The following is a 13,485-nucleotide window of genomic DNA, read 5'->3' as shown; positions in this document are numbered from 1 at the left end:
GAGAGAGAGAGAGAGAGAGAGAGAGAGAGAGAGAATCGGCAGTAGAAAGAGTCAATGTTGATCTTTCCTCTCAAAAGAAGGGAAGGAACTTTGTACAAAACAAAACACCACAGTAACTGATATAGGCCAAAACAATGCACGTGTAGACACAATGCCAAGAGGAACAAAGTATGACATGGCGACACGAAAAGAGGCAATATTTTACAGCAGTCTTGAAAGGGATTCTCGGTTTTATTTACCATTCAAGCGTCACTACAATAGAACGTACGGTATACTAAAAACAGCTGATGTGGTAGATTAGGTCGGATTTTCAGGGCACAAGGTTCCCAGATTGTGTGAGAGAGCTTTAACTCCTTCACTGCCTTGCCGAAGCTGCCCTAGACTCTTTGGTAGAATTGTGGAGCAGGTCTGGCAGAGAAATGGTTAATTGGGTTAATATGAGGTGCCGCATGCCCAGCTCGTTGTGGGGGGGGGTGGGGGGGGGGAGAAGGGCACACAGGACGTGGCCGATCCCTGGATAACCGCACGAAATCCCTTTTCGCAAACTTATGGGCGATAATTATAATTGTTATCTCGGCAGAATTAATCCGCCTTTGGACGACAGGCCATCCAGACTGACCAGGACAAGTCAAAGGCTTGCACGAACACTAATTGTCGTTAATAAGAAACAAACATAACGGAAGGATTTTTTGTTATATTCCAACACCGATTTCTACATGAATGTTTCCCATTTCCAAGAAGAACATTAAATTCAAGCAACCAGGAAGAAAAGTTAAGGGCTGCGGTTGGTCATTGCAATTATATTATTATGGTCTTCGCTTTAGCTTTAACCACCCCCACCCCATCCCACACCTTTTTCCAGCTTAGCTTTCATGTTTTTGTGCCCTTTAGCTTCCTGCACTACTTGCATAACCTAACTTTGTCCAGAATACAGTAAATCCCCAGGGCTGGCGGGTGTTCACTTTCCCGTTCTTTTTCTTTTACTTTGATTGTGTTGTGACCACTGCCCTTGTTGACGGTGGTGCTCTTCTGGGTTTCTTTTTTTTCCCCTTTCACGGCATCCAAAACTCTTCCTACCGTAACGTAAACTCTTAACACCCCCCCCCCTCCCCCGCTATTTATTTTTTTAAATATATTTTCAAACCACATTTTTTTCAGAAACGAAAAAAAACCCAACCCCAATCAATTCCTGGGACTCAGGGTCGCTATTAAACGGCCCGCAGACGTGACCAGGACACAAAGGCGCTCAAATCCACCTGTCATCTGTACAAAACATTCCCAACTCCAGGTTGCCGATTTTGTGTGGCCCGTGTTTAACACAAACAACGCGCTGTTGTTGATCGTGTTGTTAAGTTTACATTTTACGGCGAACTGACGTGATAACTGGCATTTTCGGTCCCAATGACAAACCTGTTTGCATAAGTTGTAAAAATGTTTTTTTTTTGTAGAGGCCACAGAGGGTTTTCGGAACAATCTTACGCAGAGATATAAAAACGCGAACTTTATTTCGCTTTCATGAGTAACAAAAATAAGTTGAAGAGCAAGATCAAAAAAGTTATATTCATCTAAAAAAAAGTACCATTTTATTGGGAGGTTTTTCTTCGCAGCAACAGCAACAATAACAACAATAATTACATAACACAATGATAACACGACATCGTTGGTCGCTACTGTGCAACGTGTCATCCTATCTACTGTTTTAAAAATTGAAGTTCAGACAAGTTGCTTAAAAAAAAAAAAAAAACAGATCCTGGCGACTAGGAATTGTGTATCTCTCAAGCACGTCGTGATCGGGTGGTCAATCGAGGCGGGCTTAATAAACAAAACGTCAGTAAAGGCGAATTTATGAAAAACGTTAGCAAACACGAGCTTTACAAATGTCAGTAAAGACGGGTTTTTGAAAAAACATCTGTAAACACGAGCTTTAAAAAACATCAATCTGGTAAAGATGGGTTTTGGGAAAACGTCTGTAACGGCAGACTTTAGAAATATATGTCAAATAAAGGCGGTTTTGGAAAAATGTTAGAAAATGACGTCATACTTTGTCTGTTCCATAGCTTTTCAGAGAGATGCCCACTACCGCAAATTGTGTCTTTCAGCAAGACACCTGCCTTAACCCTGGCTCAAAACACGAAACTGAGACGCATGCAGCGGCCAACAATGCTTCACTGCCTTCCCATTGGTTATAGTGTGATACAGTGTGCTGTAAACATAATGCATGCACATACTGTTAACCAAATTTTAACGAGATAAAAGCGGTTGGTGGGGGGGGGGGTGGTAGGCCCTTTCTTCTTGTACATCTGTATCCCTGAACGAGCAAGATTGTGATTTGAACCCATGAAAAGCACATCGACTTTGTGCTGGGAAACAGGCAAGACAGCTAGAAATAAAAGCGGTAAAGTAAAGAAACAGGATGAAACCAATGGCACACTCAAACCACCGACACAAAGGGCGAAGAAGGAAGATGTTTGATGTAACAAATAAGTATTGACTTTAACGTGATATTGCTGGTAATATCGTTTAATATATTATGTTGCCAATATACTTGGTGCATAAAGACAGCACTTCCACAGTTCACACGGTCAAACAGATATATCGCAGTAACTGCAGTAATGAATAACACCATCGTATTACCAAAATCAAACTCTATCGGAGGAACACAGCCTGAAATACAACATAAATGAAAACTTTTGAATAGGCCACGACTGCACATAACGTGTATGAAGTTGTTTAAATTGCATTGGCAAAACGACCATGTTCTCGGTACCACAAGTTCTTCTGTTTGCATCGTGATCTTCAGAAGATATACATCAGACAGACAGACAGACAGACAGACCACAAAATGCGCGCATCTGTAACAGAAAACAACACACATATGCAGCAACAACTCGTGCGCTGTGAGCGTGTGGGGGGGAAACGGCAGCCCAATCAGAGGATAAAATCAGACAGACAGACGGTGCAGCAGACTGCAGAGTATAGAAGCAGTGCACAAGTAACAATCGATATATTTATACAAAATTCCATTTCAAACATGTTGACACTACCATGGCATAGTACATGTACATTATACAAAAGGCCCACCAATAGATCCTATCTGTAAAGTGAATAACCGTGAACAGGCTATCGTACATAGAATGGAGTCTCAGAACTACGGGGAGTGAGGGCAACAGCCACTAAAACTTTCGTTTGTTGCTAGTTAAAACTGATTTCAGGCAAGTATTCCGCCTAGTGTTTTGCTTTGCTTAAAATAAAAGTGCTTGCTGTCAAAAAGGTCCCAGACAAGAAACATGATCCCAGTGTTGTTGAGTTGTTGTTGTTTCTTTTAAAATCCCATTCCCCATCCCCCCACGGCCACTCTGGTTGGGATGAAAGCATGTGATAATAGTCATAAAATATTCGCCTACATTTAAATAGAGGCTGACATATTATATCAATTGCTATGCTTAATAGAAGGCTGGGGAGGGGGGGGGGTGTTAATCGGGAACTAGCTGAACATGCTTTGAACGAATGCTGAAAGGCGTACAGGAAAGAGCTGCATGGAGCAAGTTTACTTAGGCTTTTGAGTGAGCACATTCATTATAAGTACACGAACAGCCTCAGATAACAACGTTATGATTTTCTCCCGACACCATGTCTATTCTAGAGTTTTCATAATTATACTAGCCCTCGGCCAAGGTTCAAGGTTCTTATGTGCACGGTATCTATGTGAAAAGTGTCCAATTCGCAGCGGTGAAATGACAGTCAGGAGAGAGACACAGCCAATCAGTGAGCACCCTCTGCTTACCATACGTCTCGACCACGGGGCGAGAGTTGACTGAGGGGAGATAAACAAGAACCACTAAATTGTAGGAGAGGGCTGACACGCTTACCTACCATGCTGCAGACCAAGACAACTTGTAAGCATTGTCAATGGGCGATCACGCACATACAGGCCTTCTACCTAGGTTTTGTTGCTTATGTTTGAGAATGTGTTTGTTGTTGTGATCTTTAATGAATCCCCCCCCCCCCTTTCTCCCCCTACATCCTCCCTCCTTTCCAATTAGCCGTTTCGTGGGGTTTCAAGACCACCTATCCTTTCATTTTGTTAGTTTTAGTTTTGTATAATTCGTTTTTTATTTTGTTTCTGTTGTTTTGGGGGTTTTTCAACCTTTTTTTTTACCACTTTAAGCAAAAGGGGGAAGAGGAGCATGTAGGATCTAGAGATATGCAACATACATACATATCAGTGTCAAAAGTCAAAAGGCTCTACTGTATAAGGTAAAGCAGGAGAACAAAATTTAATTATTGTCAATACTTTAGATATATCATTATGGTTCAGCATTTTAATATGGGCCATGCCTGATCCCCAAACATGATTAAGTGAAGAGGAGGGATTTTAAACTCTTTGTTCAAACAGAATATCAAAACTTACAAACATACCATAGTTGTAATGCCACTAGAACAATTTAATTAGCATATAAGTAAACAAAACATGAAAAAAATAAATAGAAACCTATCATCACCTGAGCATCTCAGACTGATAACTACCTACAAAAGCGCTTTGACAAAAATCCTTAGTCCTGGTTCCTAATTCATAAAAAGAACTTTTTTTTAAAAACAAGTAAGGATATTACCACCTTCAAAGCTGTATACCCAATAATGCAATAAATGAAAGAAGTAATAATCAGATAGTGTAACAGTAGCCACAATTTTGTTTTTATAAACATATAATCCTTCATTCAGAATGGAAAGCTGTGAGAGTGATAAATATATGAGCGAGATATGTAAATCTTCCTAGAAACAAGCATAGCCATGAATGCAAATACTGGAATCAACAAAGAATGTTTTACTAGGAAGAATGCAAGCAATGCCACTGGGGTAAATATTGCGATAAATGATAAAAAGGCTGGACACTTGACGGCAACAAATTCTAGTAAATGCATAATTTTACATTTTAGTGCCAAGAAAAGTCTATACATTCCAGTTGTTTTCGTCTTTGAATTGAAGTAAAGACGCATGAAACGATGTGGAATATAATAATGAAATGCACATAAAAAAGCAAAAAGACAATGAAAGTAAAAAAGTGCTGTCCTCTTATATCACCCCTGTTTCCAGTTACTGAAACTACTGACTTCAAAATTAATGTGTCACAGACATGCATACACACACACACACACACACAAACACACACACATCTCTAAGCATACACTCTTACACACATTACACACACGCACCCACTCTACAGTTATATTTGTTTTGTTTTAGTAAGAGTTTTACGGCACTTGCAACACAATAAGGTCATATAAGCGCCGAAGATTAGAGGTGTTACAAGAGAGTAACAAACATAAAAAAGATGGAGGGAAGATAGAGACGATAGATTTTTATAGGAAAGAAGGAGCAAACCACACCAGAGCTCCCGCCAACCACCCACTACAGTTATATAATAAGTGTTATATAATAAGTGTGTGTGTGTGAGTGCACATTTGGGTTTATACAGTTATATAAACCCAAATGTGCACCCACACACACACACTTATTATGCATACATAGCATAATCATTACACAAGCTTTGATTTATAGACAAGTGAGATAACTTATAGCACGCTTTTAGTATTACTCAGCCACTTTGAAAGAGAGTAAACAGGCACAAAAGTTATGAGAAAAACAAGCACTGAAACATTATCTAAAAGCTCAACTCTCACATCAAACTAGTTGATATGTTCTTTGTCATCACTCAACAAAATCCAAAATTCAAAAAGTTAGTTCTTGACTACTGTTATAGTAATAGCGAGACTCACACTTTTTAACATTTCAAAATCTAATTCTATTATGAGGGAAAATAAAATACAGTCCAAGAGCATTCCATGCAATGGCTATTTCAACCATGACTAGTTATGTTTACCCATTCAAAACACGCATCTGTCACAATGAATCAGTTCTCAAATACAGGCCAACTGAGAAAAGTATGATTGATTGGTGTAAATACTAAGACTTATTCTTTCTTTCCTCTTATTTAAATTATATATATATATATACATATATATATACATGAATATATGCATAGCCTTACACTTTTCTTTTATTTATTTTCACATCTGCCATGAATACATTTCAGGGGGCTCTTATGGTCTACAGGTGAAGGTGTTCACCTCCAATTCAATAAGTTCTGGGTTTGAATCCGGACAGCGACGGAAATTTTTCTTCTCCAGAATTTTCTCCTTTCACATTCTTTCCTGCTCTCTAACAATGTTCTGTAGACTGCTTTCGTCTCTACTTTCTGCCCCCCCACCCTCTCGCCTCCTTTGCCCCCTCCTCTGGGCTCCTGACTCTTTCGGCAGCTTTTCTACTGCTACTCCTCAGCTCCTTCTTACTGCTGTCTATCAGCCACACCTCTGATCTTATGGTAGGTAAGATCTACACTTAGACTTCTTGAATAAGGACGAAAAATCTCGGAGGTCCCATGTGCAAGTTGCGCACGTTAAAAATCCATTGGTCGTCTAAAATTGATAAGAGTAGGCTTCGGCTGCAACCCGAGCAAAATTCAAAATTTTCAACCAACTGAAAATGTTTAATGTTTCCTGTGCGCTCATATGACCTTATGCAGTTGTGAGCGCTGTAAAACACTTACAAAAAAAAAAATAAAAAGAAGAAGAAATTTCATTTAGAATTGTTTGCCTGTCACATTATATTACCTCTGTTTTGAAACTTCATGACATCTTGAATAAAATGTTCATCTCCATCCCCTTGACTCTTTAAAGGAATTGTAATTCAGGCTACAGAGATAATTATTATTATTATGTGTAGCTGATATCAAAATAATAATTAACCAAAACTTTTGTTCAATTACACCATTAGGACATCAAAAACTTGGTCTGGGCGGGTATTAATACATTAATATTGCTGTCATAAATGTTGTAGTATTGCACTTCATTTGTAAAATTTCGTTGTTTTAACTTATATAAAATCTTCCACCAAGAAAGAATAATCTGTATAGGAAATGGAACTGAGACGCCGGGAAAAATTGGAAACTTCTGTGATATGATTCGGAGAGAGCAATATTGCTTATCTATATAAATAAACATCAATGGTTAAAACAAAATAAGCAAAAAAAACAATAGTTATGACTACGGAAACAGACAAAAAAGCAACACACACACTCACCCGCAAAATTATTCAACTGAAAATCTCCAATCTGTTGTTGAGGAGGAAACCGCTTCATATTATCCTTCTCGTTTGTGTGGGTAGGTCTGAAAATCACAGGATCTCCTCGTTTTTCATTGCCTTTCTGTAAATATGGAAACCAAGCACAGAACCATTGAAATCAAAACAGGTAGGCCTACAGATAAAATAAGCGATAACATTAAAACAAGACAAAAATCTCCATTTTCTCAAAGGCAAAAACAGCGTATTAAAAGTAGGCACCGTTAGAAAGAATGTCCATGTTAAGTTAGAAATCAATCTTACTCAAGAAACTGAAGACACTGGTCACAATAATCAAATAGAAAAGCATGCTTCTTTAAATTCAGCACATGATTGCTAGACAGGAGAGGCACTTTCAAAACCTGGTTTAAAAAAAGAAATTTTATTCACAACAGTTCATTGTACAAAATGGTGAAAAAGAACAGAAACAGCATGACCAATAACGAGAAGACTAATGAAAAAAGCCAACTTCAGTAACCAAAGGCTGAACACTGTAAATCAACACTGAAGTGTCATGGCATAAACTGATGCACAGTAGGCTAATAAAACATAAAATGATTTTTTAAATCTCACCTGCTGAAAATCTGACGGGAGATTGGAAGGAGCAAATCGGTTGTACATCACTAGCCGAAGGAAGACGTCATGGTTTCAGGAATAATTACTACATGGGTAGCCGTGAAGTCAGAAGGCTGAATCCTGTGGAATAAATCATAATTGTTAAGAAAACAGTTAGACCACAGTTTATTCTGTATTTTTATCAAACACACGTAAAGTAAACTAAACAAAAACATTAAGACAGGTGATACTCTTTTTTTATTTGAAGAGTTTGATTTGATAGCCTATATAGGTAGGCTCAACATCTACACAATAGACATAGGGATAGTAATAATCTAAAATTTGGACAGAACAAAATCATAAAATTCCTTTAATATTTCAGAATTGTATAAAGTATAATGGGGACAAAGAAACCAGAGCTCCATTTGAGTATACTTCCAATAAATTTTAGGTCTTGTTTCTGCACTGCATCACTCCATTTTTCATTCAACTTTTAAAAATAAATGTGACTCAAAAGTCAGGTGTGTTTTTAACTATTCTCACTAAGGGGGACGCTTCTGTCTGAATATTTTTATCTTTTATTATTTCTACTCCTATCCCTGGCATTGCAGACTCGTCAGTGACAAAAATTGTGTACCTCAGCAATGCAACTGAATCATTGCTTTCGTTCACATTTGCTTCTTGCGTGAGAACGTCTGATTTTAACTTTTTCGCTTCAGCATCTGCTTCTATGTCAATATTGACATCATTCTTTTGTATCTTAGCTTTTCGAGAAATATTGATCCACTCCAACGTTTTGTTTGGGGGAGAGTTGCTTGGTTTCTCATCTCCCGAATTTCTCTAAAAATGTCAATTATAACCGATCAAATATTATAATAATGCCTTTCAAGATTTGTGAACTCCAATGATAATATATATATATATATATATATATATATATATATATATATATATATATATATATTGAGAGAGACATCATGCGCAAAAAAGGTCCTGGATGTAATTTTACAGGTACAGAATAGATTATCTGTCTAATTATTCCTGCAAGGCAAGTGATACTACGAAATTGTCACAGCAGAGGGGCAGATGTTGGATTGGATCATCATCTGCTGTTTGCAAAACTCAAGCTTCGACCCAAAAACCACGGAACCAGAACAGGAACCAAAAGGACGAAGTTCCATTAAGTAAGTCTCTTACAAAACAGATTTCAACCCTTGGTGGATCTTGGTGAGGAGGACATGGAGGTGGAGATAAACTGGACCACAAAGAAGTCTTTACTTAATAGGTTTGTTTTGGGGGTTTTTTGGGGGGGAGGGGCATGCCCCCCTGCATTTCACCATGATTTGATTTGATGTTTTGGCAATTAGGATTGATATTTAGGCCCCCGTGTTTGTCAACTACAGTGGAATCCTGTTATAACGAGAGGGAGGGGACCGGTGCAAAATGTCCTTTATAGCAGGATTTTCGTTACAAGGGATCCAGTAATAAATTCAAAGGAAATGGTAAAGTAGGCCTAGTCAATGAGCTTTGCGTTCTGTTTATTCCTTTTTTGTATTTCCCCTGATGATGATTTGTTCAACATGATCTCTAGGTCTTGCCGTCTTTCTTGATCAAAAATCGAATTAGGTTTCTTTCTCTAGCACTAGCAATGTTGACAGCTCGGCGTTGGCGATCAGAAAGAAGGGGCTCTGGCTCTAGGCTAACTCACCCGCTGTGTTGTCCCCCACCCCACCACACCCAGTGGTGCGTTGCGTCTGCTTGCGCACGTCACACATTTACTCCATCTATCACAGCATTGTGACCTCTCCATCCCGCACCAGAGAAGTGAGAGGCACGGTATGCCTAGATAATCTAGACTGGGCTGGCCTATCACACGATGTGTTCTGCTTGTCTGCGCATGCCACACCCTCCCCACTCATTCGTTCCGGCCCTCATTGTTGGTTTGCGTGGGCTCTACCACTCTTTGTTTCGGTGGATCACCAACAACTTTATCAACTGGCAAGGTTTTATAATATGTTTAATTGGTCTGTGCGCTGTGCACAGCAGCAGCAATATTCCGTAAAAATCGACTCGTGTGACGGTCTGATTGCGCAATAGCAGTATTTTATTTACAAAGATAAAGAAGGAGAAAAAACGTGGTTTTAGAATAGTGTCTTTATAACAGACTTCTCGTTGTTTCAGGACTCGTTATAAGTGGACTCCACTGTATATTTGTTGTGCAGTTTTACGTAACATTTTTCTCGTAAGCCACTGATTTGTAGCAATTTCCATGGCCATATATTCGTTTTCAATTTTCAGCACCCAAAAAAAACATTTGTCAGGTCACCAAAAACAGTGCTGCTGAGTACTTTTGCGTGCAGGTCAGGATGCATTTACAGTAAAATTACCCTAATTCCTAATTTGGCACTAGAATCTAGATCTAGATCTAGGAATATTTTGTCGACATTCATATGAACAAATTACAGGAGGCAGAGAGAAGAGACTTTTCTTGCTGAAAGTGGCTATTCTCACCCGCCCGGAAGTTCTCGCAAGATCAACTCCTCCCCTCTTCTCTCTCTCTCTTTCTGAATACTGTCTATCGGTGTGGACGATCAAATTGATCAAAACAAAGTTTAAAAATGATGTTAAAACACAAAAGTAAATTAATTTGGTTGTCTACAAAGATGCTACGGCTATTTAACTTTTGTAACTTTTCGAATCGAGCCGAACTACGCGGGTCGCCATTTTGTTTTGCCCGGAAATTCTCGCGCTACTCCTCTCTCTCTTTCTCTCTTTCTCTCCACTGCCCACAGACAAAATTGTACGCTTTTAGTAGGCTACAGTTGTAATGGAACGTTTGTTCACGGCACAGAATTCTACAATTTTTCTATTATCACAGTGTAGAATTCTGTGGTTTAGGGTGAACGCAAAATTTGGTGAACGCGCACCGGGTGAGAATAGCCACAAGACTCTCGCCTGCATAGAGGTGGCCTTTCTTGCTATTATTTAACGAAGTGACTATTTCTCCGAACGTTCGGAGAAATAGTGCCGATCTTTATTTCTCCGAACGGTTTCCGGCTTCCGCTCTGGTCGTGATTGTTTGCCTATTTGCGAGAGTTCGGCGCCAACTTTCATTCCGTCATTCTGCGAGGTCTGGGAAGGAGCAAATCAAAGGTGGTATCTGTTCTCAGCTTCTCCTCCGGCCGTGTGCCCACTGGTTTAGCGAGGCGGGTACTGCCTGAGGCACCCGAGAGACGGAGAAATCTGACCCTCTTTTCTTTTGAGTGGACGGTTATCGTCCATTAAAAAAAAAAACGGAGCAAATTTTTGGGTTTAGATCTATTTCAATTTTCAAGAGCTAGATCTAGTCTAGAGATTTTTAGATGAGTGTAAAAACGTGAAAAAGAAAGGTTTCACAACAGAATGAAATCAAAACTAGAACAGCCCAGAAACAACCACAACAATTAACAAATAAGGGCGTGTGTCCACCTGTCCGAAGAAGATTGACCGTTTTAACCCTAAATGTGCGTAATTTGTTTTAAAAAGTACAGGATATTGCATGGAAATTATGGAACCACACACAGGGGGCCTGCCAGTGTCAGTACCTGTACTTGGTTTTGGTGGAACGCTCTAACATAGCACATTTAAATCTATACAGGTATATATATTTAGAATCTAATGAAGGTAGGAACATCAAATTAAATGACGTTACACAATACCTTTTGTATGAACATCAAATTAAATGACGTTACACTATACAACCCCCCCCCCCCCCCCCTTTTCCCCAAAAAAAAAAAAATTAATAGAAAAACAACACATCAGAACAATAACAAGAAAAAAAAATACACACCAACAAAATATAACACCACAAAGAGGGAAAAATGAACGAAAAATAAAAGAGGAACAGCAATACAAATCGTATGTAACTGTAACGTATTCAACAAATCAACGTGGTGACAACAAGTGAGAAAGAGACGAAGTGAAGCTAAGTGAACTTTCTTTCAAAAGTAAAGAGTTTCATTTTCTTTTCTTTTTTTTTTGACTTTTTCGGGGACCAAAAAATCGAGCCACGATTGATTGGTCGCGGCCTCGACAAACGCAGATGCTAGCTCTATGTGTCGTTATCAATAACCCTCCATAGATCTAGATCTAGGCAGCTCACGAGTGAACGCAACACATTAAGTTTAAGAGCAGCACCCTTCATAGGCCACACGTCATATCTGTAGCGAAAAACTGTTTGGAACTGTAGCATTTCTTTAAAAAAATACGGACATTTTTTGGACCGATTGAACCATATTGTATACGAACAATCTTTGGTAGGCCTATAATATAATTATAGATCTAGATCTATATTTTATTTTTATTATCCGAAATATGCGGGAAAGGGTGTGATTTCAGAGTGTTCGGAGAAATAGTGCCCAGCTTTATTTTCCCGAACGTTCGGAGAAATAGTGCCGGCCATTATTTAAACAGTCAAGACCAAACTAAGACGAAGTCACCAAGACTAAGAGTTAAGAAAGACAAGAAAAAAAACTTTAAAAAGTAAGCAGACTAAACTTACTAAGTTAACTAAGCTGCTCCAGCGCCAGAATCTAGATCAAGGTCTTCTAGACTCTAGATCTAGATCTAGATCTAGATATTATATTAGATCTAGATTCTAGGCGTAAACAGTATGGATCTAGATCTAGACATATGATACTGATATCCCACAAATGCACAGTGCTTCGGACTCACACGCGTTGGCTAATCGGTACAAACCCATTTAACACTGTTGTTTGATCCACGACGAAAACCAAGATACGCAACAATGTTCCTTTCGTTTACATGTCCGCCATCTTGAAACCTGGGAAGCTGTATACAAAACATGCGCATTGGCTGGAATGCTTCATGCAGAAGGCCCGCATTTGAAAACTTTAAAAAATATATCATTCATAAATTGTATCAATGTCAATATCCTTTTTCTTAATCAGTTTTTAACTGTTTTTATGGATGTATCACCAGAAAGTTAATATTTTGTTAACTAATAATTTTGTAATTATCTTTTTTTCTTCTGAACTATATTTCTACTTTCGATTTCCTGTCATCTTGATCAATGATCAACACTCCGTCATTCAGTCAGCAGAGTTGAGAGTTAAGTTGAGTGAGAGAGAGTCAAGAGAGTCATTGTAAACACACAAAATGGCGTCGGTGAATGTGTGCAGTCGTCTTTCTTCTAATGATACCAAGCGATTTCAAGTATCTGTTAAAGATCTGGACCAAATTGTTGGGATTCTTTCTCAAGAAATAAGTAAATATCTAGAAGTTAATGAGGAAAACTATGGTAAGTGTCTCAATTTAGGAGGCCTTTAAGACTTTAGATTCTAGATTCTAGATTTAGATCTAGATCTAGATATCTAGATTCTAGATCTAGAATCTAGATTATCTAGATTGGAAGAGGCTAGCCGTACTTTTAATGACGGCAAGACTGCCACTTAATATTGATGGCTGAATTGTAAATGAAATTTTTAGTTTGCAATGCCTAAAGTATTCTGTATTTCAGACAAAACCAAAAGGTGCCTTAATGACTTGCATGTATTTGAACCTGAATAATTACTAGAGTGCATTGCCTCTTACCGGCCGCTGCCTCATTATCGGCCGCTCTCAGCGTATGCGGTACTTTTCGTGACAAAATCTTAACTCTATGCAACAATTGTTCCAATTGGTCAACAATTGTTGCACTCGGGCAAACTTTGTTTATCCTGCTACCTTTCCGCCGTCACAGGAGCGCCATTG

General features: G+C 38.7%; 1 protein-coding gene and 1 long non-coding RNA gene across 5 annotated transcripts in view; one reads left to right on the top strand and one right to left on the bottom strand.

The window, feature by feature from the left end:
• LOC118478436 overlaps positions 1-12,584 on the bottom strand; it is a 22,086-nt gene extending 9,502 nt beyond the window's left edge. Inside the window, exons 1-4 of one of the 2 annotated variants that reach the window (XR_004859038.1) lie at positions 12,472-12,584; positions 7,753-7,875; positions 7,141-7,264; positions 5,588-5,933 (exon numbers count right to left, since the gene is read on the bottom strand). This is a non-coding gene — a long non-coding RNA (uncharacterized LOC118478436). Of the gene's footprint in view, positions 1-5,587; positions 5,934-7,140; positions 7,265-7,752; positions 7,876-12,471 lie in introns of those variants that run through there. The other variant, XR_004859039.1, reaches the window with a different exon arrangement.
• A 211-nt stretch (positions 12,585-12,795) lies between these two features.
• Positions 12,796-13,485, top strand: part of LOC101847550 (ubiquitin-like protein 7) — a 29,504-nt gene continuing 28,814 nt past the window's right edge. For 2 of the 3 annotated variants that reach the window (XM_013087178.2, XM_013087170.2), the window contains exon 1: positions 12,796-13,033. In XM_013087178.2, coding sequence (XP_012942632.1) covers positions 12,892-13,033 — 142 coding nt within the window. In that variant the 5' untranslated portion in view covers positions 12,796-12,891. The remainder of the gene's footprint in view (positions 13,034-13,485) is intronic. The other variant, XM_005090662.3, reaches the window with a different exon arrangement.

This window comes from Aplysia californica, unplaced genomic scaffold, assembly GCF_000002075.1.
Source record: "Aplysia californica isolate F4 #8 unplaced genomic scaffold, AplCal3.0 scaffold00020, whole genome shotgun sequence".
NCBI lineage: Eukaryota > Metazoa > Mollusca > Gastropoda > Aplysiida > Aplysiidae > Aplysia > Aplysia californica.
Note: the sequence above shows the minus strand (reverse complement) of the source record. Positions and strands in the feature narration are given on the sequence as shown.